Source organism: Ochotona curzoniae, unplaced genomic scaffold (assembly GCF_017591425.1).
Source record: "Ochotona curzoniae isolate NIBS_2020 unplaced genomic scaffold, NIBS_Ocur_1.0 scaffold_4701, whole genome shotgun sequence".
Lineage (NCBI taxonomy): Eukaryota > Metazoa > Chordata > Mammalia > Lagomorpha > Ochotonidae > Ochotona > Ochotona curzoniae.
The window spans coordinates 40,142,808-40,165,374 of record NW_024467122.1 but is presented as its reverse complement, the minus strand read 5'-3'; the positions used below and the strand labels follow the sequence as shown (position 1 = coordinate 40,165,374).

At 54.4% G+C, this 22,567-nt stretch overlaps 2 protein-coding genes across 2 annotated transcripts; both read left to right on the top strand.

Annotated features, from left to right (window-relative positions):
• Positions 1 to 5,101: 5,101 nt before the first annotated feature.
• LRP10 (LDL receptor related protein 10) lies at positions 5,102 to 9,992 on the top strand. The gene is made up of 7 exons (XM_040968908.1): positions 5,102 to 5,705; positions 6,034 to 6,078; positions 6,470 to 6,605; positions 7,029 to 7,219; positions 7,336 to 8,347; positions 8,604 to 8,733; positions 8,860 to 9,992. Exons 1-7 carry the CDS (start codon positions 5,666 to 5,668, stop codon positions 9,445 to 9,447), a joined length of 2,142 nt encoding a protein of 713 aa, XP_040824842.1. The 5' UTR covers positions 5,102 to 5,665; the 3' UTR covers positions 9,448 to 9,992.
• Positions 9,993 to 15,538: 5,546 nt separating this feature from the next.
• REM2 (RRAD and GEM like GTPase 2) lies at positions 15,539 to 19,049 on the top strand. Its single transcript, XM_040969296.1, has 5 exons — positions 15,539 to 15,635; positions 16,753 to 17,094; positions 17,245 to 17,318; positions 17,987 to 18,194; positions 18,560 to 19,049. Exons 1-5 carry the CDS (start codon positions 15,539 to 15,541, stop codon positions 18,853 to 18,855), a joined length of 1,017 nt encoding a protein of 338 aa, XP_040825230.1. The 3' UTR covers positions 18,856 to 19,049.
• The last annotated feature ends 3,518 nt before the right edge of the window (positions 19,050 to 22,567 follow it).

Genomic DNA, 22,567 nt, shown 5'->3' with positions numbered 1-22,567 from the left:
TCTTGACTCGGCTTCTGATCCAGCTTCCTACCGGCACAGTGCCTGGGTCCTGCTCCCTTAAGTGAGGCTCAGATGGAGTTCCAGTTTTCTGGTTTTGGCCCGGTCCAGCCCCAGCTGTTGCTGACATTTGGGGAATGAATCTAAATACTGTCATCTCTCTCTATCAGTCACTCTACCTTTTCAATAACTGGAACTTATATGCAAAAACAATGGAAAATGTTTTTTAAATGTAAAAATGAAAATGCCTCGAAGTGCCTGTGAGTGGATGACCTTCAGAGGGGCAGGCAAGGAAGACTTGAAAGGGAGGAAAATATGAGGTTGGAAACCGGCAGAAAGAGGAGGGTTATAATGTAACAAGTTTAGCAGCACCAGTTAGCCTGTAGTAACACAGGAAGCAGGCTATGGAGCTCATGAATGGAAATGGAGTCGAGATCTGCAGGTAGTACTGGGGTGACCTCTGCTTTCTGTATGCGGTTTGTAGCAAAGTGGGAGAGGGAAAGCTAGGTGGGGAAAAAAGACCATTTAAAAGGAACTGAAACCTTTTGCTTTTCGCATTCTTAGGCTCTCCAGATAGCAAACTATACTCACATTTTAAGATGTTCTTCAGGAAAACCGCAAGTCCAGAAGACTCCCAGGGGAACACAGTCTAAGGATGAAGCCAGTTCAGATCAGGTCAGCTCTGGCCGTTTTGGAGATTTGGGTAGGGAAGCAGCAAGCGGGAGATCTCTCTCTGGAAGACACCTCTCCTTCTCTGCGTAACTCCACCCTTCAAATAAAAATAAATAAATCTTAACAAAAATATGAAGCCAAGACTGACTGTAATATCCTTTGTTAGGGATGAAGATCTAAGGTAGTGCTCTAAAAACCATTTGCTCACCCAAGAGGCTCTTAAGAAACTTAAGGGGGTCGGGCCCAGCGGCGTGGCCTAGCGACTTAAATCCTCACCTTGAACACGCCAGGATCCCATATGGGCGCCAGTTCTAATCCCGGCAGCTCCACTTCCCATCCAGCTCCCTGCTTGTGGCCTAGGAAAGCAGTGGAAGACAAGCCAAAGCTTTGGGACCCTGTACCTGCATGGGAGACCCAGAAGAGGTTCCTGGATCCTGGCTTCGGATTGGCATAGCATCAGCCGTTGGGCTCACTTGGGGATTGAGTCATTGGATGGAATATCTTTCTCACTGTCTCTTCTCCTCTCTGAATATCTGACTTTCCAATGAAAATAAATAAAACCTTAAAAAAAAGAAAAGAAAAGAAAAGAAACTTAAGGGGGTTGGCATTCTGGCCCAATGGATTAAGCTGCTGCTTGCAACACCAGCATGCCACTTCCCAGGGCAAATTTAAATCCCTGCTGCTCCACTTCCACTCCATCTCTCTGCTATTGTACCTGGAAAGTCGGCAGATGGTGAGCCAAGCACTTGGGCCCCTGCCACTCTGTGGGAGACTACAGCCCGGCCCAGCCCTGCCATGGTGGCCATCTAGGGGAGTAAATCAGCAAATGGAAAATCTTGCTCTTTCTCCCTCTGTCATTCTACCTTTCAAATATATATATATTTAAAGATAGAAGGGCCTGGCGCAAGAGCCTAGCAGCTAAAATCCTCACCTAGAATGTGCCAGGATCCTATATGGGTGCCGGTTCTAATCTTGGCAACCTTGCTTCTTATCCAGCTCCCTGTTTGTGGCCTGGGAAGGCAGTTTAAGACAGCCCAAGGCTTGGGCCCCTGCACCCACATGGGAGACCCGAAGGAGGCTCCTGGCTTCAGATCAGCTCAGATCTAGCTGTTGCAGTCACTTGGGGAGTGAATCATCAGATGGAAGATCTTCCTCTCTGTATATCTGACTTTGCAATAAAAACAAATAAATCTTAAAAAAAAAAAAAGAAATACTGAAAAAGTCACCTGTCTCAGCCCCTTGTTACAAAAAAAGAAAAGGATTATTGAATCCATGCTTTTGAAAAATATATATTTATTTACTTTATTACAAAATCAGATATACAGAGATGAGAAGAGACAGAGAGGAAGATCTTGCATCTGATGATTCACTCCCCAAGTGAGCAAAACGGCTGGAGCTGAGCTGATCAAGCACAGAACCTCTTCTCCAGGTCTCCCATGTGGGTGCAGGGTCCCAAGGCTTTGGGCCGCCCTTGACTGCTTACCCAGGCCACAAACAGGGAGCTGGATGGGAAGTGGGGCTGCCGGGATTAGAACTGCCGCTCATTTGGATCCTGGCGCATTCAAGGCAAAGATCTTAACCGCTACGCTATCGCACCAGACCCTCCCATCATTAATCCTAAAGGCTATAGTGAGAAATACAGAGAGATTTAAGGCACGGCACCAAGGAAGATGGGCCTTTTTATGGCCAACTCTATGGCTTTATATCTTGCTGAGGTCCCTAAGACCAAGTTAACAGAAAACTGTCTTGCACCATCTGTAGAGGAGAAAGAACAAGGTTGCAATGTCTGTTCAGTCAGAGTCAGAGAGCCCCCGTTCAGACTCCAGCCCTGCTATTTGCGACCCAAAAAATGCTTGGGACCGGACATGCTTCATTTCTCATATTCGTTTGCTTGCTTGGTTGTTTTTTTTTTGGGGGGGGGATATATATAATGATACCTTAGAAGTGAAACCCAAGTCTAAACACAAAATTTATGTAATTATGTATAGCATGAAAGGAATTCCATGCAGTATTTTTAAATCACTGTGTGTGTGTAGTGAAGTAAAATTTCATGGTGTGGGATTTCCACTTATGGCATCACCAATGACCCTTGAACTAATTTCAAGGAGGCAGCATGTTGGTGTAACAAGCTAATTCTCTGCTTGTGGCACGGGATCTCGTAGGGGCTGCTCTACTTCTGATCCAGTTCCCTGTTTATGACCTGGAAAAACAAGCCAGGATGGCTCAAGTCCTTGGGTCATTGGACCCATGTGAGAGACCCAGAAAAAGGCTCCGGGCTCCTGGTTTCAGATCAGCTCAGCTCCAGCTGTTGCAGCCACTTGGGGAGTGAATCAGCAGATTGAAGATACTCTTTCTTTCTCTGTAAGTCTGCCTTTCAAGTTAAAATAAATAAATACATAAATATTTCTTTAAAAAATGATCTGTTTGGGCCAGGCGCGATAGTCGTTAAAGTCCTTGCCTTGAATGCACCAGGATCCCATATGGGCACTGGTTCTAATCCTGGCATCCCTGCTTCCCTTCCAGCTCCTGCTTGTGGCCTGGGAAAGCAGTCGAGGACAGCCCAAGGCCTTGGGACCCTGCACCCTCGTGGGAGACCTCGTGGGAAGTTCCTGGCTCCTGGCTTTGGATTGGCTCAGCTCCAGCCGCTGCAGCCGCTTGGGGAGTGAATCATGGGATGGAAGATCTTCCTCTCTGTCTCTCCTCCTCTCCACGTATCTGCTTTTCCAATAAAAATAAAATAAATCTTTAAAAAAATGATCTGTTTTATTTTGGGACCAAACCCAGTGGCCCAGTGGCTAAATCCTCACCTTGCATATGCCAGGATCCCATGTTTGTGCCCTAGCTGCTCCACTTCCCATCCAGCTCCCTGGTTGTGCCCTGGAAAGCAGTGGGGGATGGCCCAAAGCCTTGGAACCTTGCACCCGCGTGAAAGACCTGGAAGAAGTTCTTGACTCCTAGCTTCAGCTCAGCTTAGTTCTGGCTCTTGTGGTCACTTAGGAAGTGAACCAATGGACGGAAGATCTTTCTGTCTCTCCTCTCTGTAATCTGCTTTTCCAATAAAAATTAAATAAATATTTTATTATTGGAAAGGCAGATCAGATTTACAGAGGACAGAAAGATCTATCTGCTGGTCAACTCCCAAAGACGGCAGCTGAGCTGACCAGAAGCCAGGTATCAGGAGCTTCCTCTGGGTCTCCCATGTGATTACAGGTCCCAAGGCTTTAGGCCACCCTTGACTGCTTTCCCAGGCCACAAGCAGGGAGCTGGATGGGAAGTGGAGCAGCTGGGACAGAACTGGTATCCTTATGGGATTCTGGCAATTGCAAGGTGAGGATTTGGCCACTGAGCCATCAAGCCAGGTTCTAAACAAATGTTTCAAAAAAAAATTTTTTTTCAGGTTTTGCTGCATTGTGGATCCAGGACTTTCAGATGAAAGATGCTCAACCTGTACCACATCTTGGGAGAAACACTTTTCAGCGCCTGCATTTCTTTGTCTGTAAAGTGAGGGGTAGCAATAGTCACTGCCTTACAGGCATGTTGCCAGGACTACTAGTAAGCCTCTCCATAACGATTTCATTGAGTGCTTACCCCAACGCGTGAAGAAAGCTCAGGAACCATTCGCAGTTGGTTGTTCTCGTTTATTAACATTATTTATCAGTGGCCACAGGAAAAGGGTGACCCCGAGCCAGCACAAATTAGAACCGGCTCCCTTCACTGGTAACAACAGTGGTCATGGTGCACCTGCCACACGGCAGGCCAGGCGCTGCATCACCTCCTTCAAGTCCTCACCAGCCTTCGGAGGGGGCTGCGCCATTGTCAAGTCTTACTTGGTCACTGGGAAGCCTCCAAAGGCTAAGTGTGCCTTTGCTCAAGGTCACACAGAGCCAGCAAGCCGCACAGCCTTGTTTATTAGCTTAGTTGCCACTTACAGGGTTCTGGCTGCGTCTCCCCAGGGGGCGCCAGGGAAACAGCGCAGAGCCCAGCCTCCAGGAAGCTTCAGTTTCCAGAGCTGGGGCGGGGCGGGAATAGTAAATAAACAAATCGTTGCGAGATTCCGTGGTAATTGCTTTAATAAAGGCTCAGGATGAAAACAAACAACAACAAAAAGTGGTGCTCTCGATCTCTGATCCCAGGCCGCGCAAAGTACTGAGAGCTTAAGAAATAGCACGACAGTTAAGGCACACAAAGATGTCCCTCGACAACGCGCTACGCCCAAGGCACTCTACAACCTCGCAGGCAAAATAAATAATAAATAAATAAAAAGTGGAGGCCCAGGCTTGCCGGTCAAGGGCCAGTCTGACAAGACCGGGCAGAGCCGGAAAGGGGTTAAGGCGCGTAGGTGGGCGGGGCGCTCGCGGTGATTGGCAGGGGTGGAACCAGGCTCGTCACCCTCACCCCCTCCTCCCTGCGCCCGGCTCCTCCAACCCCAGGGCAGGCGGGGGTACAGCCTGGGCCGTGGCCAGGGCCGGGACGCCGGGCCGAGCCGCGTCTGCCCTCTCCCCGCGTCTCCCAAGCAGTCTTCCGCGGGCTGGAGGCGCCGGAGAAGTTGAGCGACACCCGGGCAGGGCCTGGGAGCTGACAGTCGCCAAAGTTTGGCCCGAAGAGGAAGTGGTTTCCAGCCCCGGCAGGTGGCGGCCGGGCCTGGACAGGGGCGCTCGCGGCCTGCGGGTCGGCTAAGACCGTGTCCCGACGCACGGGCTCCGGACCGAGTGCTGGGGTCTTCGGGCTCCGGGAGAGAACGCACGGCGACGTCGGAGCAAACAACTCAGAAGTTGGCGAGAGGCACCGCCCCTGCTCCCGGGTCGCCGCTGCGGCCGCCGTCTCCCCGACCCCAGCCCTGGCACCCAGAACGTCGTCGGTCGAGCTTGGGCCATGCCGCCCCCTCCGAGAGGTAGCACCGAGAGGTCTGGGTACCCGGAGCGCCGCCGCCGCTTCCTCCCAACTGGGTAGGCAACAAAAACTCCGGGACTCTTCCTGCACCTCCGGACGCTCCACGATGCTGCCGGCCACCTTCCTCTTCCTCCTCCTCCTCCCGGGTAAGGACCCAGCAGAGGCTAGCCGGCCCCAGGGCTGTCACCGGGCCCGGACGCTCTAACTCTCTCGAGGCCCACCTCCTGCGTACCCTGCGGGCCTGCCGCTGCCCCCCTTGCCGTCCCGTCCAGCCCTCCTGCTCTCCAGGGACCCGACCACCCCCGACAGGTCCCGCAGCCGGATCCTCCTGCGCCCTTGTTTTCTGCGCTCCTGCGCCTTCCTACAAACTCCCCGGAAGTCCCCGAAGGAAGGCCTCCCGTTTCCTCCCTAGGTTGTGCAGGTGAAGCAAACTCCTGAGGGTTGACTTGTTCTCCTTTCTCACTCCTCCTCTAGGGGGCGCTCTGGCTCACCTAGACGGGATCCGTTTCCCAAATCGCGGTGAGTGAGGGAAGCCGGTGGGGGCTTGGTAATTTTGGTAATAAAGAGGAGGACACCCAGGAGACTGTCTTCCCTGAGTCCCAGGGGAGTGTCAAGAGTCTTAGTTTCCATCCGCTTTTACAAGGGGAGTAGTTTCATGGACCATTTTTTAGGCTCTTTCTGGAAGAGCCCTGCTTGACTTGCCTAACAAGAATGCAGTCTTTACCCTGGGGTAAAGGCCGTACCTCCACTCCCGCTGACCCTGAGGTGGTGTGATGGTGTTGATACTTCAGAGGGCTGGAACTAGGGTGCGGGGCGGGGCTCAGGTAGACCTGGAGCCCAGGGCAGGTAGGGAGGAGAGAGGGAATCTGAGGGCCTTGCTACCCCCGTCCCTACCTTGCTGTCTCTCCAGCATGTGAGGATTCCCCTGTCCTGCTCTCGGAAGTGCAGGGCACCTTGCAGAGACCCCTGAGTCGGGACAGCCGCAACTCCCCTGCCAACTGCACCTGGCTCATCCCCGGCAGTGAGGAGCAGACGGTCACGGTCAGGTGAGAGACCCGCAGAGCCCCTCTGCTCCCGCACAGCCTCACCGCTCCTTGGCCTCTCCGAGAGGTCCTCAGGCCTCCGCTTCTCCGTGGAATTGCCCATCCTTGCCGACACGGGGCTTGGCAGGGGTGGGGGGTGGAAGGGAGACTCTTCGTGCAGCACCTGGCGATTTGCCTCACAGAGTTCACCTGCCAGGAAGGAGGGGGTAAGGAGAGAGGGCAGTCTAGGGCCAGAATGCTGGGTGCTCAAGGCCTCCTGCATGAGCTCCTTGGGTTGGTTAACTGGGTATCCATTCAGCTGCTTAGAAAAGCAGGTGCTTGTTGCTGCTGGGAGCTGGAGGAGCCCAGCAGTCAGGAGCAGCCGCAGCCAAGAACATCTACTCTCCTGCCCCGTTCCCCTCTCTCGTTTCCTCAACACCCCTGTAGATTCCAGAAGTTGCACCTGGCCTGTGGCTCAGAGCGCTTAGTGCTGCACTCCCCTCTGCAGCCACGGATCTCCCTGTGCGAGGCTCCTGCCAGCCCCCTGCAGCTGCCGGGCGGCAATGTCACCATCACTTATAGCTACGCTGGGGCCAGAGCCCCCATGGGCCAGGGCTTCCTGCTCACCTACAGCCAAGGTATGCCAACCCGGGGCTTCCGACAGGCAGTGGAAGCCCCCAAGTGGATGACTGGGGGTGGAAGAAGAGCTCAAGGATTGCATGCCTCACAGCCCCTCTCCGTGGTGCTTGTGCAGATTGGCTGATGTGCCTGCCGGAGGAGTTCCAATGCCTGAACCACCGCTGTGTGCCTGCTGTCCAGCGCTGTGATGGGATCGACGCATGTGGCGATGGCTCCGATGAGGCTGGTTGCAGCTCAGACCCTTACCCTGGCCTGACCCCAGCCCCTGCCCTGCCCTGCAATCTCACCTTGGAGGACTTCTATGGGGTCTTCAACTCCCCTGGATACTCCCACCCGGCCTCCATTTCCCACCCACAGTCCTGCCTCTGGCTGTTGGACCCCCATGATGGCCGGCGGCTGGCAGTGCGTTTCACGGCACTAGACTTGGGCTATGGAGACTCAGTGCATGTCTATGACGGTGCAGGGCCCCCCGAGCCACCCCGGCTGCTGCGCAGTCTCACACACTTCAGCAACGGCAAGGCCGTCACTGTGGAAACCCTGTCTGGCCAAGCAGTTGTGGCCTACCACACGGTTGCTTGGAGCGGAGGTCGGGGCTTCAATGCCACCTACCATGTGCGAGGCTACTGTTTACCTTGGGACCGGCCCTGCGGTCTAGGCTCTGGCCTGTGGGCCTCTGAAGGCCTGGGAGAGCGCTGCTACAGTGAGGCGCAACGCTGCGACGGCTCGTGGGACTGTGCTGATGGCACGGATGAAGAGAACTGCCCAGGCTGCCCCCCTGGTCATTACCCCTGCGGTGCTGCCAGCACCCCTGGTGCCACAGCCTGCTACCTGCCCGCCGACCGGTGTAACTACCAGACCTTCTGCGCCGATGGGGCAGACGAGAGACGCTGTCGGCACTGCCAACCTGGCAACTTCCGGTGCCGGGATGAAAAGTGTGTGTACGAGACGTGGGTGTGTGATGGGCAGCCGGACTGTGCAGATGGCAGTGACGAGTGGGACTGCTCCTACGCCCTGCCCCGCAAGGTCATCACGGCTGCCATCATTGGCAGCCTCGTGTGTGGGCTACTGCTGGTCATCGCCCTGGGCTGCACCTGCAAGCTCTACGCCATCCGCACCCAGGAGTACAGGTTGGTGGGAGCAGGGCTGGCTGGAGAGGAGTGGGGACAGAAGGGCAACACAGGGCCTGAGTGTGCCAGGGAAGAGCCCACCTGTTGGTTGGGTCAACTGTGAGCAGTATAGGGAGCTGAGAGGGACTCCTGGGAAGAACAGGGTGCTGGTGCAGGCTGGGGGGTACTGAGTTTGGAGGGCAGAGGCCTGGTGGGGCCCAGGACAAGCTGCCCTGCTGGGAGCCAGTGGGGACCCACAGACTGTGGTTGCTTCCAGCATCTTTGCCCCACTTTCCCGGATGGAGGCTGAGATCGTGCAACAGCAGGCGCCCCCTTCCTATGGGCAGCTCATCGCTCAGGGTGCCATACCGCCCGTGGAAGACTTCCCTACAGAGAACCCCAATGACGTAAGTCAAGTCATGCCCCCTGACCCTAGAACTTCCCCCTTCCCACCTGGCACTGCGGCCCCACCCCTGCCTTCCATCACCCAGCCTCCTGCCTCTGACCCTGACCTCCACATCCTCTCCTCACAGAACTCCGTGCTGGGCAACCTACGCTCTCTGCTGCAGATCTTGCGCCAGGATATGACGCCGGGGGGTGCCTCCGGAGCCCGCCGCCGCCAGCGGGGCCGCTCCGTGCGCCGCCTGGTGCGCCGCCTCCGCCGCTGGGGCCTGCTTCCTCGAACCACAGCCCCAAATCGAGCCGCTGAGACCAGGACCCAAGGAGCATCTTCCACTGCGACCCCTGAGTCCCTGGAGAGCACTGCAGGTGCAGCCCGGGAAGGCGGAGCAGTGGGTGGACAGGATGGGGAGCAGGCACCTCCACTGCCTGTCAAGGCCCCGCTGCCATCTGCCAGCACCTCCCCAGCCCCGCGGCCCATGGCTGAAGCCCCAGAACCCGTACCCTCCGGACCCCTGGAGCCAGCATTACTGTCCGGAGTAGTACAGGCCCTGCGAGGCCGCTTCCTGCCTGGCCTGCGGCCTCCCGGCCCCACATGGCCCCCACCCGGGTCCCACGCGGCAGTCCTGGCCCCAGAGGATGAAGATGATGTGCTTCTGGTGCCGCTGGCTGAGCCAGGGGTCTGGGTAGTAGAGGCAGAGGATGAGCCACTGCTTGCCTGAGGAAACCCAGGCTTCCCTGGGGACTCTAGTCCCCCTGGCACAACCCTTTAGGGGCTAGCTCAACTTCCTCTCCACCAGTTCCTGCCATGTCCATGGTGTGTGGGAACTGGGGGCCTGCCATTGGTGCTGTGTGGCTGCTGTGACATTTAGACACCCCTCAGTCAGGGTGAAGGGGTCAGAGCTCCCTGCGCACATGACCCAAGACCACAGCCCTGCACCACTACCCTCTTCCCATTCCCCTCCAACAAGCTGGCTGTTGTTTAAAAGCAAAATTGGGAAAGGACCACAGCCTTGGGCATTCCAATCGTGCCAACACCACTACCCAAAAGTGGCCTTAAACTCCAGAATGCCAATTAGCTGGAGACCCTCCAGACCTCACTGGGATGGTCTGAGCAGGGCCTGAGGTTTTGCCATCCTTTCTCCAGGGCATCACTCTCTCTCACACACACACACATAAACAAGAATACAACCAATGCTTTTATCCCATAGCTAGGGCACTACCCAGGACGTCAAGGTTGAAAATAAAGGAATCGTAAGTGCTGAAATCTGGCCAGTCGGCTTTGCCTCTCTAGCTCATCTCAGCTGACATTAACCTTGTCTGCTTGGTCCTTCTCCTCCTGTCCTCTTGCTGTTCCTCTGACAACCACCCCACCCTTGAGTTTTGTACCACTCAGGAGGTTAAGAGCATTCTGGGAACCATAAGGATCACTGTCTCCACCTCCAGCCACCCACTCTGCTTGAAGAGCACCACCACGGTCAGCTCTATAGTGATTGCCACCAGGGATGAGCACCCAGCCAGCGGCATGCCTGTCACTGGAGTACTGACTGAGCAGACTTTGGAAGCAGACTGTCCCTGGGGAGACACAGGAGCCTTCTCCCCTACCTGCCGCCTGCCACCCTGTCCAGGTACTGGGAGGTCTGCTGTGCTGGGCAGCCCCCAGAGCAGGCAGAGGGGGAGCTGGAGAAGAGTCAAGAACGTGTAGGGGTGGAAGGTGCTGGCAACACCCTGGTCAAACCTAAGAGTTCTTCCTGGACCAAGGTCCAAACTGGATTCTGGGGAAGTTGTGAGCACAGGTAAGAGACGTGTGCGTGCCAGGCGGGGTGAGAGTCCACAGGACAAGTCCCCTAGGGACACGTCCAGGCTAGGGTGTAGGCTGGAACACCTGAACAAAGGAAGTAGGAACACAAGTAGTGGCCAGGGCAGGTGATAGGGGAGGGAATACCCATGACAAACATGAGAAATGACCCAGGCCTGGGTCCCAAGTGGGCAAGGCCACAGGGCTGGGGTGTGAATGATGCCTTGGGAGCAAGCCTGGACAGTTGCCCAGCAAGAGGCCACTCAGGCACCTGCCTGACCTGCCCCTCTTCTCTGCTGGGTGGGTTCTGGCAGGTTCACCATGTCAGCATCCACACACATCCAGCACCCATTGCTCACTCCATATTGCTCTGGCTTAGTAACCAAGTATTAATGTTACTTTTTCTAGTCATAGTGATGCTCCTGGCTGACAGGAGGAAAGAAAGGACTTGACCTTGTGTAGGGGAAACTAAAAGAGGGATTCTGTCCTTCACCTGGGCACTGGACACGGGTATCAAGGGAAAATAAATGAAGCAACTTAGGATCCTGTTTAGACATCACTGTCCAAGGTGCCTGGGCTCAGGGTGTGGGTGGGACTTTTGGCAGAGAGGGTTGAGATGCTCTACTGGGTAGGGCGAGGCAGCCCAGCCACACTGCCCGAGGCTATGGACACACCAGGTCTGCTGGAATAATGCACCTGCTGGGTGCTAGGCCCTTTATCATGAGCTATCGGTGCCCACAACACAGCTTGTACCACAGTCACTTGTGCAGTGTCCATTCCCAGGGTCCCAGAGGCAATGGGGAAGCTACAGACTGGCTTGGTCTCCACGGTGCTTCATGGTAGACCTTCATGGTAGCCTCTTCTAGCTGGGAGGAGGGGCTTCTCCACAGTTAAACTGTGCCTATTCCTATTGCCTGCGGTGGGTTGAGGGCAGAAGTTATAGTAAAGAATTCTGGATGGGGCCAGGAGTGGGGAGAGGAAAGAGGAGGGCAGAATGGCTCAGTGTCTAAATCTTGACCTTGCAAGTGCTGGAATCCCATATGGGTGTTTGTTTGTATCCTGGCTGCTCTGCCTCCAATCCAGCTCCCTGCTTGTGGCCTGGAAAAGCAGTTGAGGATGGCCCAAAAGCTTTGGAACCCTGTACCCACATTGGAGACCTAGAAGCAGATCCTGGCTCCTGCCTTCAGATCAGCTCAATTCAGCTCTGGCCATTGCTGTCACTTCGGGAGTGAACTAAGGTGCAGAAGATCTGTTTCTCCTTCTCTCTGTTAATTTGTCTTTCCAATAAAAAGCTTTAAAAAAATAATTCTGGGGCCTGGCAGCGTGGCCTTGAATGTGCCGGGATCCCATATGGTTGCCGGTTCTAATCCCAGCAGCTCCACTTCCTCTCTATCTCTCCTCCTCTCTTTATATCCGACTTTGTAATAAAAATAAAATAAATCTTTAAAAAATAATTCTGGTTAGGGCTGGTGGGGAGCGTAGGGCATGTGGCTTGGATGGTAGGCAGTGGTTTATGTCCTAGCTGCTCTGCTTCTGATCCAGCTCCCTGTTGATGATGGCCTGAGAAGAGCAGCAGAAAATAGCCCAAATCCCTGGGCCCCTGCACCAAAGCAGGGAACCCAGAAGAAGCTCCTGGCTTTGGCCTGGCCTAGGCCTAATTATTGCAACCATCTGGGAAGTAAACCAGTGAATGAAAGATCTCATTCCCTTGATCTCTCCCTCTCTGTAACCCTGCCTTTAAATGAATAAGGGCCCAGTACAATAGCTCAATTGGCTAATCCTCTATCTCCAAGAGCTATGATACTGTATAGGCACCAGTTTGTGTCCCAGTGGTTCCACTCCCATCCAGCCCCCTTGCTTGTATCTTGGGAAAGCAATGGAGGACGGTGCAAAACTTTGGAACCTTGCACACCCATGTGGGGGATCTGGAAGAAGCTCCTGATTCCTGGCTTCAGATCAGCTCAGCTCCAGCCATTGTTAGCTCCAGTCATTTGGGAAGTGAACTAGTGGATGGAAGATCTTTGTCTCTGTCTCCTTCTGTCTGTAAATTTGCCTTTCCAGTTAATATTAAAGAAAAAAAAAGAATAAATAAATCTTTAAATTGTAGCTGGATCTACAGCCCTGCCTCATTCCTAGCAGGTTTTATGCAAATGAATCCACACATCTAGTAAGTTTTCCCAACACAGGAAGTTCATTCCTTTATAATTTGAAATGCTTTAAAAACTCACTGTGAAAGGAAATGTTTCTGAATTTATATTAGTCTTCAGCATATGTGTAATATAAAATTTTCTGACTAGTGGAGCATTTATAGAAACCAGTGGTTTCTCTGCGTTAGTATCTTCAGCAGTTATAACAGGTGGCGTGCGAGTGGGGAGCTTTTGCCCTCATGCTGAATGACGTCACACCATTAGAAAGTTTGGTGTTTTTTGTTTGTTTTTAAGAGTCACAGTGACAGACAAGTAGACCTCCATTGCTCACTCCACCAAATACCCACAATGGCCAGGACTAGGCTAGGTTGAAACCAAGAGCTGGAAAACTCAACCAAGGTCTCCCAAATGGGTGGCAGGAACCAAACCACCTGAGCTGTCCCAGAGCTGTCTCGGGGTCTGCAGGAAGCTGCTAGTGGGAGCAGAGCTGCAGAACTAGATGTTAAATCCAGCACCCTAACACAGGATGAGAGCATCTAACCTGGATTCAGGTGCCATATTAAGGTCAGCTAAGTTCTGCCTTTGGTGCCAGCATCCCATATGGACTCTGATTCTATTTCTGGCTGCTCCACTTCCCATTCAACTCCCTGCTTGTGGCCCTGGAAAGCAGTGGAGGATGGCCCAGTTCCTTGGGACCCAGCCCCCACTTGGGAGACCCAGAAGAGGTTCCTGGCTACAGATGGGCTCAGCTATAGCTATTGTGGCCATTTGGAGAGTGAAACAGCAGAGAGACATAGAGAAAGATCTTCCATACTCTGTTTACTCCCAAAGTGACCGCAACGGCTGGAGCTGAGCTGAGCAAAGCCAGGAAATCCTTCTGGGTCCCCCACCTGGGCACAGGCTCCCAAAGCTTTGTGCCATCCTCCACTGCTTTCCCAGGCCACAGGCAGGGAACTGGAAGCGAAGTGGAGCAGCCGGGGCATGAGTTTGTGCCTATATAAGGTGCTGGTGCATTCAAGATGAGGATTTAGCTACTGAGCCATCGCACGAGGCCCAAGATTTCTTTAATTTTAAAGTTACAGAGAGAAAGGAAGAGACAGAAATAGAAAGGTCTTGCATCCACTGACTCACTGTCCAGATGGTTGCAATACCAGCACTAGCCCTGGCTGAAGCCTGGAGACAGGAACTTCATCAGGGTCTCCCATATTGGTGGGTGGGCAGCAGCGGCCCACCCACAGTGGGTGGGTGGAGCCATCTTCTGTTGCTTTCCCAGGCACATGATCAAAAGTGGAGAGGCCAGGACATGATTCAGCGCTTATATGGGATGCCAGCATCACAATGGGTTTACCTACTGTGCCTGTGTGTCAGCACCTCCCTGACCAGTTTTTAAATGCTTCAGGAATGAATGCTTTAGTCAGTTTTTTTTGCTTGTTGTTTTGTGTTAACTTCCTTCTAACATCGGGTGTCACTTCTGTCCATGTTCTTCTGATGTATTAGTAAAGGAATACACATGGATACATGGACAGTGAGAATTGGTAATGAGCAGTAAACCATAACAGCAGCCTGGAGAAACCTTCCCAAGGTGCCAAGCGCATGTACATTTCAGCCACTAAGGGGTGCCTAATGCTCCCCCTGGCTTCCCTGTTGCCTTGTGGTTGACTTCCAGGTAAGTGGAGGGTCTGCCCAGAATTTTTAAGATTACTATTGGTCTTTCCTTTAGAAAAAGTCCAGTAAGGACTGTGATATAGACTGTTCCTAATAATGGCAGACACCAGAATATTTGAGCCACAGGTAGCAGTGCAGTGTAGACATGAAAAAAAAAAATCTTTGGCTTGCAGAGACCTGGGAAAGAAACCTGGTGGCTGGTCCTACCCTTTCGGGATTGCTTTGGGGCCACAGTCCTATACCTGCTGCTCTGAACCCAAGGGTAGATTGAAGAAAATGTGCGGAAGTGCTTAACACAACACCTGGCAAAACAGGGTGAGAAAGGGAAGGCAATCAGGTGCGTACTTGGGTGCTTTGGGATGTTGGGAGAAGACTTGGAAGTGGGAACTTTCTCCCACCTCACCCCGGGAAAGGTTAACTGGGATGAAAAGGCCTAGCAAAGGCCGCATCCTGGGCTGCTGTGCAAACAGCTTTGTCTCCTTTTTCTCCTGCTCTGATGAACCCTGGCTTGGAGCATCTGGTGAAGGCAGGGGACAGCAAAGGAGGCCCCCATGATTTCTGCCTCCCATGTGCCTGCGAACCAGGCTAGGAAATGGACACCTGAGCGCTCCTAGCTCAGAAGAGGCAGGGTAGTGAGAAGGTGACAGGGGTGCTGGCCCTCTGTCCTGCATCTTTTTGGTCCCTTGGGCTTCCAGACCAGCATTTAGTCTTTCTGCCTCTTGCACTTTCTGCCTCTTTCTTGTCACTAAGGATCGCTGTGGGCTGGACCCTGGGCTAGGGGGCTGGAAGAAGACACAAGCAAGGTTCAGGCTCCCTTGGGTGTCAGCCTCCTGCTTCCTCAGTTTGCTTCTCACCACCCCTCGGCACCCTGGCCCTCTGCCCCTCTGATTTTGTCCTGTCCTGCTGTCCAGTCTCTCCCAGGCTCTGCAGTATATCTGCTACCCAGGGCAGAGGGGCGGGTGGGAGGAAGCAACACAAAGGAAAAAGACGGAGGATAAGGGAGGGTGGAGAGGAGGGAATCCCACTGACATCATTGCTCATTAGCATGTGTGACCTCATCAAGGGGCGGGACAATTTCCCCAGGTGTATGGGGGGAGGGCAAGTATGTGTGTGGGGGGGTGGCATTTAAAGCAAAAAGCTGACAGTGCTGCTGAGTGAAGCAGTGAGCGCGAGCCGCGAGGCTGCACACGCACACGGGCACCGATGCACACGGACCTCGACACCGGCATGGACACGGAAACCACAGCACTCTGTCCCTCCGGCAGCCCCACGGCCTCCCCGCCGGAGACACCCGCGCCAGGTGAGGGCTGACCTGGACAGGCTGCAGCCGCGGCCAGGCGGGTGGGAGCTGAAGCTCAGTGCCACGGCAGGCTGGGGGGTGGGGGGTTTCAATCAGCAAGAGGAAAGGGCGAGTCAGGATGCTGAAGGTGGAGAAAGACCCCAGCTCCCAGAGGGCTAGGGTTGCTAGGCTGGGGTAGAGGACTGCGTGAGTGTACCCTCCCCTATCTCTCCAGGGCTTGGCTCCTGGGGTCAACCTCCTTTCCAAAGGGCTGGGACAGGCAGGGTAGAGGGAGGGGAAGGCCAGAGACAGCTGGCATGTCTGGGGATCCCGGGCAGGGGGCTGCCCTGGGACCTGTTGGAAGGGTTTCTCCTGGCTCCAGGGAGGCCCTGGCTACTGGCCAAGTATTGATCCTGGGCTATTTCCAGCCTCTCCCTTTGTTGTGTCTGTTCCTCCTCCTCCGGTTGCCCTGACCCGTGCATTGTCACTCTGCCTCTCTTTACCTCTCCCCCAACACCATGTTTTCTCCCACTGACTCACAGGGACAGTCAGGGACACAGAAGAATCTCTTGCTTACACTTCTGCTCTGGGGGGCTTCCAGGTTAGGCCCACGGCTGGAGGGCCCCTCCTCGTGCATACTCCCGGTGTAAAAGCCACTCCTGGAAAACAGGCTCCCTACAAAGTTTATCTCTGCCAGTGCCTGCTGCCAGAAGCAGGGCACAGCTACAGCTTCGCACCCTCTCCATCCCTTCTCCATGTGGCAACCACCAAAGCAGAAAGCAGTGCAAGCAGAGGGCCTCTAGGTGGAAGAAGGGCCACCTTCCCTAACTCAGCTCCTCTGGCGAGGCTAAGGTCGTGCCTGCCTGTCAGTGGGTGTGTGAACCTACACACGCAGGTGCCCCCGCCCTGCCACCATGCATGGACCTTGTTATGGGGACCACACTGGCGGTGCCATCATGGCAGCTTTGAGGAGACTTTGTCAGTTCAGGCTTCCATAGTAGTTTAGTGCAAGAATCAGACTTCTCTGTTTTTCTGGGTCACCGCTATTGAACAGGTGTAGCTGGCCAGAGCTCTCTGCCAATGACCAAGCCTCCTCCACTTATAGCTTCCTCTTCTCTGCCCTGTCTCTCTCCCTCAGAAGCAGATGCCACTTTGCTGAAGAAGCCAGAGAAGCTGTTGGCAGGATCGGACCGGGGTGGGCCCCCCTCGGCCCCTGTGGTTCCCAGGCGAAGGGGCAGTATGCCTGTGCCATATAAGCACCAGTTGCGGCGGGCCCAAGCTGTGGATGAGTTGGACTGGCCACCCCAAGCCTCCTCCTCCGGCTCCTCGGACTCCTTGGGCTCAGGGGAGGCGGCCTCTGCCCCAAAGGATGGCATCTTCAAGGTCATGCTGGTGGGGGAGAGCGGTGTGGGCAAGAGCACCCTTGCAGGCACATTTGGGGGTCTTCAAGGGGATGGCGCTCATGAACTGGAGAACACAGGTATGCAGGAGTTGAGGGTGGGATGTGGGATGATGAGATACTGGTCAGGGATGGAAGTGCCTCATAGCACAAGCAGCAACTGGCAGACAGAACCTGGTGTTGGGGAATTCCCTATCCCTGATGGACTTCCTTTCCCTTATTTCCCAACAGAGGAGACCTATGAGAGACGCATCACAGTGGATAAGGAAGAAGTGACTCTGATTGTGTATGATATCTGGGGACAGGTGAGAACCAAGATGTGGCTGTGATGAAGGCAGGGAAGGTGGGGAAAGGATAAAGTCTGGTGACAGGCTAGTGGCAGTGTAGGACCTGATTTTTTTTGCTTGCTCTAGAATCTTTCATTCTTGTCATCCCAGAACTCGAAGGCCCTAACCCATGTGTAACCCGTGGCTGGAGCACCTACACTCTTTCCAGGATCTTTGGACCTAGGTCAAAGTCAGGGTCGGGATCTGGCAGCCCCAAGCCGGGTCTCTCACCCTGACCCTGATCCCTGTCTATTCTTCAGCTTAGAAGGGTTCTGAAGTGACGGGACAAGAGCTCAAGACCCTGAAGTAGTAAGGAACTGAAACACAAAGTGGGAACTTTGGAAACCCTGGACATACAAGTCCCATGTAGAAATGGGAGGCCCAACTACAGACCCTGGAGCTGCAGTTGGTTATGACGCATTAGCTGAAGCACAAGCAGGTGGGGTGGCTGCCCCAGTTCAGAGTCCCATCCAGGAGTTCCTGACCTGGGTCCCCTTTACAGACACGCTCAGGACATGGCCTTGCTGCTGTTGTAAGCAGGAGTCTTCTCCCTCCCAGCTCAGTCCCTCCCCTCTCAGGAGGTGCTCCCAGCAGGATCCTTCCTGCCTCCAGCCCTAACAGTCCACAACCCTCTTGCCCATCAGCAGGGGGACACAGGAGCATGGCTGCGGGATCACTGCCTCCAGACCGGGGATGCCTTCCTCATCGTCTTCTCCGTCACTGACCGAAGAAGCTTCTCCAAAGTCCCCGAGACCCTGCTTCGGCTGCGGGCTGGCAGGCCCCACCACGACCTGCCTGTCATCCTCGTGGGAAACAAGAGCGACCTGGCCCGCTCCCGGGAGGTGTCACTGGAAGGTGTGTGTCCTGAACAGAGACCACGTACTAGCCACCTCAGGGAACAAACTCCCTGGCATGGGCCCCCTTTTCCCACTGGCCTGTCACACTGCACACACTCCTCTGTTTTGGGCTGAGAGCAGACCCCCAAGGCCCTGAGGAACTCTTCTCATTGTCCCTCACCTCTCCTTCAGGTTCCCTCCCCACCTCCGCACACCTACCCCAGCCCACATCAGGGAATATCCGGGTCTTACTGGCTCAGTTGTGGGATGCAGGGGTCCCCATCTCTTCTCCATCCCCACCCTGCCCCCATCGCACGCCCCGCCCCAGTCAGGGCACAAGGGCACAGCGAGTGGGCAGCTGCCAAAGCTGTTCCCTTCCCACAGAGGGCCGCCACCTGGCCGGGACGCTGAGCTGCAAACACATCGAGACTTCTGCCGCGCTGCACCACAACACTAAGGAACTCTTCGAGGGTGCCGTGCGCCAGATCCGGCTGCGGCGGGGCCGGGGCCGCGCGGGGGGTCAGCGGCCCGAGTCTGGCAGTCCCGAGGGTCCCGCACCGTCCGCGCGCCGCGAGAGCCTCACCAAGAAGGCCAAGCGCTTCCTCGCCAATCTGGTGCCGCGCAACGCCAAGTTCTTCAAGCAGCGCTCCAGGTCGTGTCACGACCTCTCTGTGCTCTGAGCCACGGTCGCCATGGCCACAGCAGTTGCCATGGCTACTGCGCCCTCCGTGCACCCCCTTGCCCCGCCCCGTCCGGCTTCCTCGGTGGAAGCCGTCTAGGAAACCAAAAAATCCCAGGATGTCTGGGTGTGCCCGTGGGCGCCACCACTGCGCGTTCTTCGGACGCCGGGCACACACACCGCGAGAGTGAGCTGGGTGTGTGGCCAGAGGGTGGGATGGGCTTGTGGGTCAGGACGCCAGGTGGCTCCCTAATGGTTCTTTTGGCCACTTCTGAAAAAAAGGAAAAAAAAAAAAAAAAAGGAAAAAAAGAGCAGACCTGGGAAAGTGCTTTGTAGACTCCTTGCCGGAGTTTACTTCCTTTATACTTTGTGTGAATCTGCCTCACCTTTATAAGAGATGCTTAAAGGTAAATACTCAGAAACTTCCCTCTTCCAGAGACCTCTGAAAGCGCTCTAGCTCTTTTCTGCTGCACTTGTCCACTTTGCCCCTTAAGAAGCTTTTAAAGGCAGGGGAACCCTGGGAATGCTATTCTTGGTTTGAACCTGTGGTTTACCAGGCCACCAAGGTACTTCCCCTTTAAAGCTATTAAATGTAAGGTGTGGACAAATTTTCCGCCTTCTGATGCCAGTGTGAAGAGCTGAGTGGTGGTTAACCCCCTTTGGCCAAGGCTCAGGAGGCCTCAGCAAGGGGCCACCTTTTCCCTTTTCAATAAAGAATTTTTCTACTGCAACTGTTCACGTTTAAGTTTATTCCCTGAGCCCCTAGGGAAGAGATAACTGTAGATGGAAACTTGCTATTACAAACAAGAAAACTCAGGTCCAGAGGAGTAAGAAACCCTGGGGAGGATTTGGAACTGACAGAGCCCTGGGGTGGTCCAGATAACCCTGCCTGCCTAGTCCATTTGACCATGAAAAAACAAGCCTGGACAGCAACAGGGACCTGGGACACAGCACACAGAGTCAGGGTCCCATCTCCTCATCCCACCTCAACCTGCAGGTAGCAGGCCAGGGTACACACAGTTAACTCCCAGAGCTACTCAGGGTGCTGGTGGACTTCGGCTGGCTCGTGTTGGGGTGGGGTGAGGGAGGCAGGATATTTACAGAATGGTCCAGGAGCAGGGGCAGGACAGGTCTGCCTGCAGCTCCCTGGACAGGGCCCAGAACTCTGGCTGTCACCTGCGGAGCCTATGTGAGCACTGAAACTCACTGCCTCCTCTGGGGACGCCCACGCCTGCTGCTGCCTGAACCATAGGTTTGAACAAAGGGAGCTGAGCTGGCAGCTCTCCCCCTTAGATATTCAGTACAGCTACCTGAGCACCACAGGGCTGGGCCTCCACCCTGGAACTTGAAAGAGGAATGAGCTGTCTCCTGAGGCCTTGCATCTGGGCAAGGGGTAGGCAGCCATGTGTGGAATGGGGAGCAGTCTAGCACAGGTAGCACTGAGATGATGCTATCTATGAATGATGACACTGCCGTTAGGCTTTACATGCTTTATCTGTTAAGCCTTTTAAGACCATATAAGGTGTTGCTACCTAACTTATAATGGAAGAAACGCTAACACCTGAGTCGCCCAGTAAGCAATAGAGCTGAAATTTCACTCCAGTTGGCTTGACACTCAGAGGTGATTTTTTTTTTTTTTGCAACCGTACACTTACGGCTCCCCTGCCCATCAGGATGGGAGGAGGGATGCAGGAACCTCATGGGCATGGCTGTTGTGGAGTAAGCAAGCTTCAAACTTGGGGTCCATGACCAGAGACAGTTCAAATGTTAGGATGCAGGGAAGCACATAGGGCCCATTACAGGACCAGATGGTTCTCCAGCTGGGCTGGAACCTCAGGGACAGGATGAGAAGGTTCGAATGTGGAAAAGAAGGGTTGGAGCCCTTAACTGCCAAGGACCTTCCCTGCCAGGCAGAGTAGTGTATGCCTAACTCTGAAGGCAGTGAGTCACTGCAGGTCTGAGTGTGGAAGTGACATGATTTGGTTGGTCCTTTGGGAAGAGGAGGTTGGGAGCAGGATGTGGAGATTGAAGTAGCAGAAGTGAGGCCTCAAGAGCTGAGTTTAGGGTTCAGGAGCAAGAATCTAGAGGGCATTAAGGACCACCCTAAAGGGGGCGCTGTGGGAAGGGGCGGTGGGATAGTATTATAGTGATGTGGTAGAAGAGTGGCCAGGTTTGGATTGGGAGGTGCTGCAGGACGGTGAGTAATTTGGAATTCAGGGCAGGGGAGGGGGAAGTGAACTCCTCCTTAGGGGCAGAATTTGAGCTGTTAGAACAACTGAGTCTGAAATTCAGACCAAGTTGGGCCAGGAGACCCAGAAAAAGAGTCAGTCTACAGACAGAGGTGGTGGGAGAGCCTGGAGAGAAGACAGGTATGGGGTGGCTTTCCAGATGTGTGACCTCGGCAGCCACACAGGACACCCTGCTCAGCTGAATGCTTTTGCACCTTGCAAGCTCTGTAGCCAGGCGCTCTGCATTTTCCTTGCCCAACAATTCTTCCCAGGGAGTGGGTGCCATCGGGCTGGGCTCCCTAAGGCCCAGACCACAGATGGGGTCTCTGGTTCATGTGAATGGTGCATCCCATCTGATGTGATGTGTGCCATGCATTCGTCTCAGAACAGAGCTCATGGGCTTAACCATACTCAAATGTGACTCAGCACATTCAACCCCTGACAGTTCTGCTTGCTCCTGGAAAGAACAGGGAGGGTTGAAAGCAGGGGTGCGAGGTTTAACTTTTCATTGTCTGCCCTTTTTTAGCCTTTGGAATTTCCAACTGTGGCCTGTATTACCTGTTCTGGGATTAAACAAAACAAAGCCCCAGTGACCTAGAGGAAGAAGAGGGAGCAAGAAGAGCTCTCCAGACAGATGAAGGCAAACTAGGATGGGGCATATGGCGACTCCTGGCAAAGGGCGGGGAGGTCTGAGGGAGAGCATCGGTGGTGGTCACAGGTGCCAAGAGGAGAGGAACAGGAACAAGCAAGGCTCAGCAGTACCTTTCACAAGGCTGAGGCTTAAACGGTGCAGGACCTCCCCCAAGATGGGAGCCACACATGAGCCTCCCTCCCCCTAGCTCAGCCAGTCCCATCAGCTCAACCCATCTGTGTGTTCCCTCCAGACGCCTACAGGGAAGAGCTCAGAACAGACGGAAGTTGGAGTGCGCTCTCGCCAGACATAGCAGTATGGGGCAGAGCTGGGGTCTTCTCTGGGAGCCAGGCCATTCTCCTCCTTCCTGACTCAGGAAAAGTCACCTTCAACCTGGGCTAGGATGAGAGGGTAGCTGACTTAGGGGCCTGAACTACCTGTGCCACATAAGGGCCCCTCTGCCCTGGTGCTCCGTCTAACCACTGAGGTTCTGTCTCAGGTCTGCGGCCCCTTCCCCTCTTTCCTTATCTTGCCCAGGGCATAGATGGCACATGTCAGAGGTGAGGGTGGCCCTTGGCTTGGGGCCAGGCTTCCTCCTTCCTGCTGCATCTAACCTTCTCTAGGGACTGAGCAGGGGCTCTCAGACGGTCTGCCAGAGTTGGGGTGGAAGTCCTCTGTGTTAAACCATCATTATCAGGAAGTCCACCCTTACTCCGAGCTTTCTGTTTCTCTAACATTGTTTGAATCCACTTCAATTGAAGGGGATTTGTCCCAGACATGATCTTGCAGTCACAATACCTGAAGACATTATTTTGTTCCCCTCAAGTACTATTGCTAACAAGCCATCAATGTGC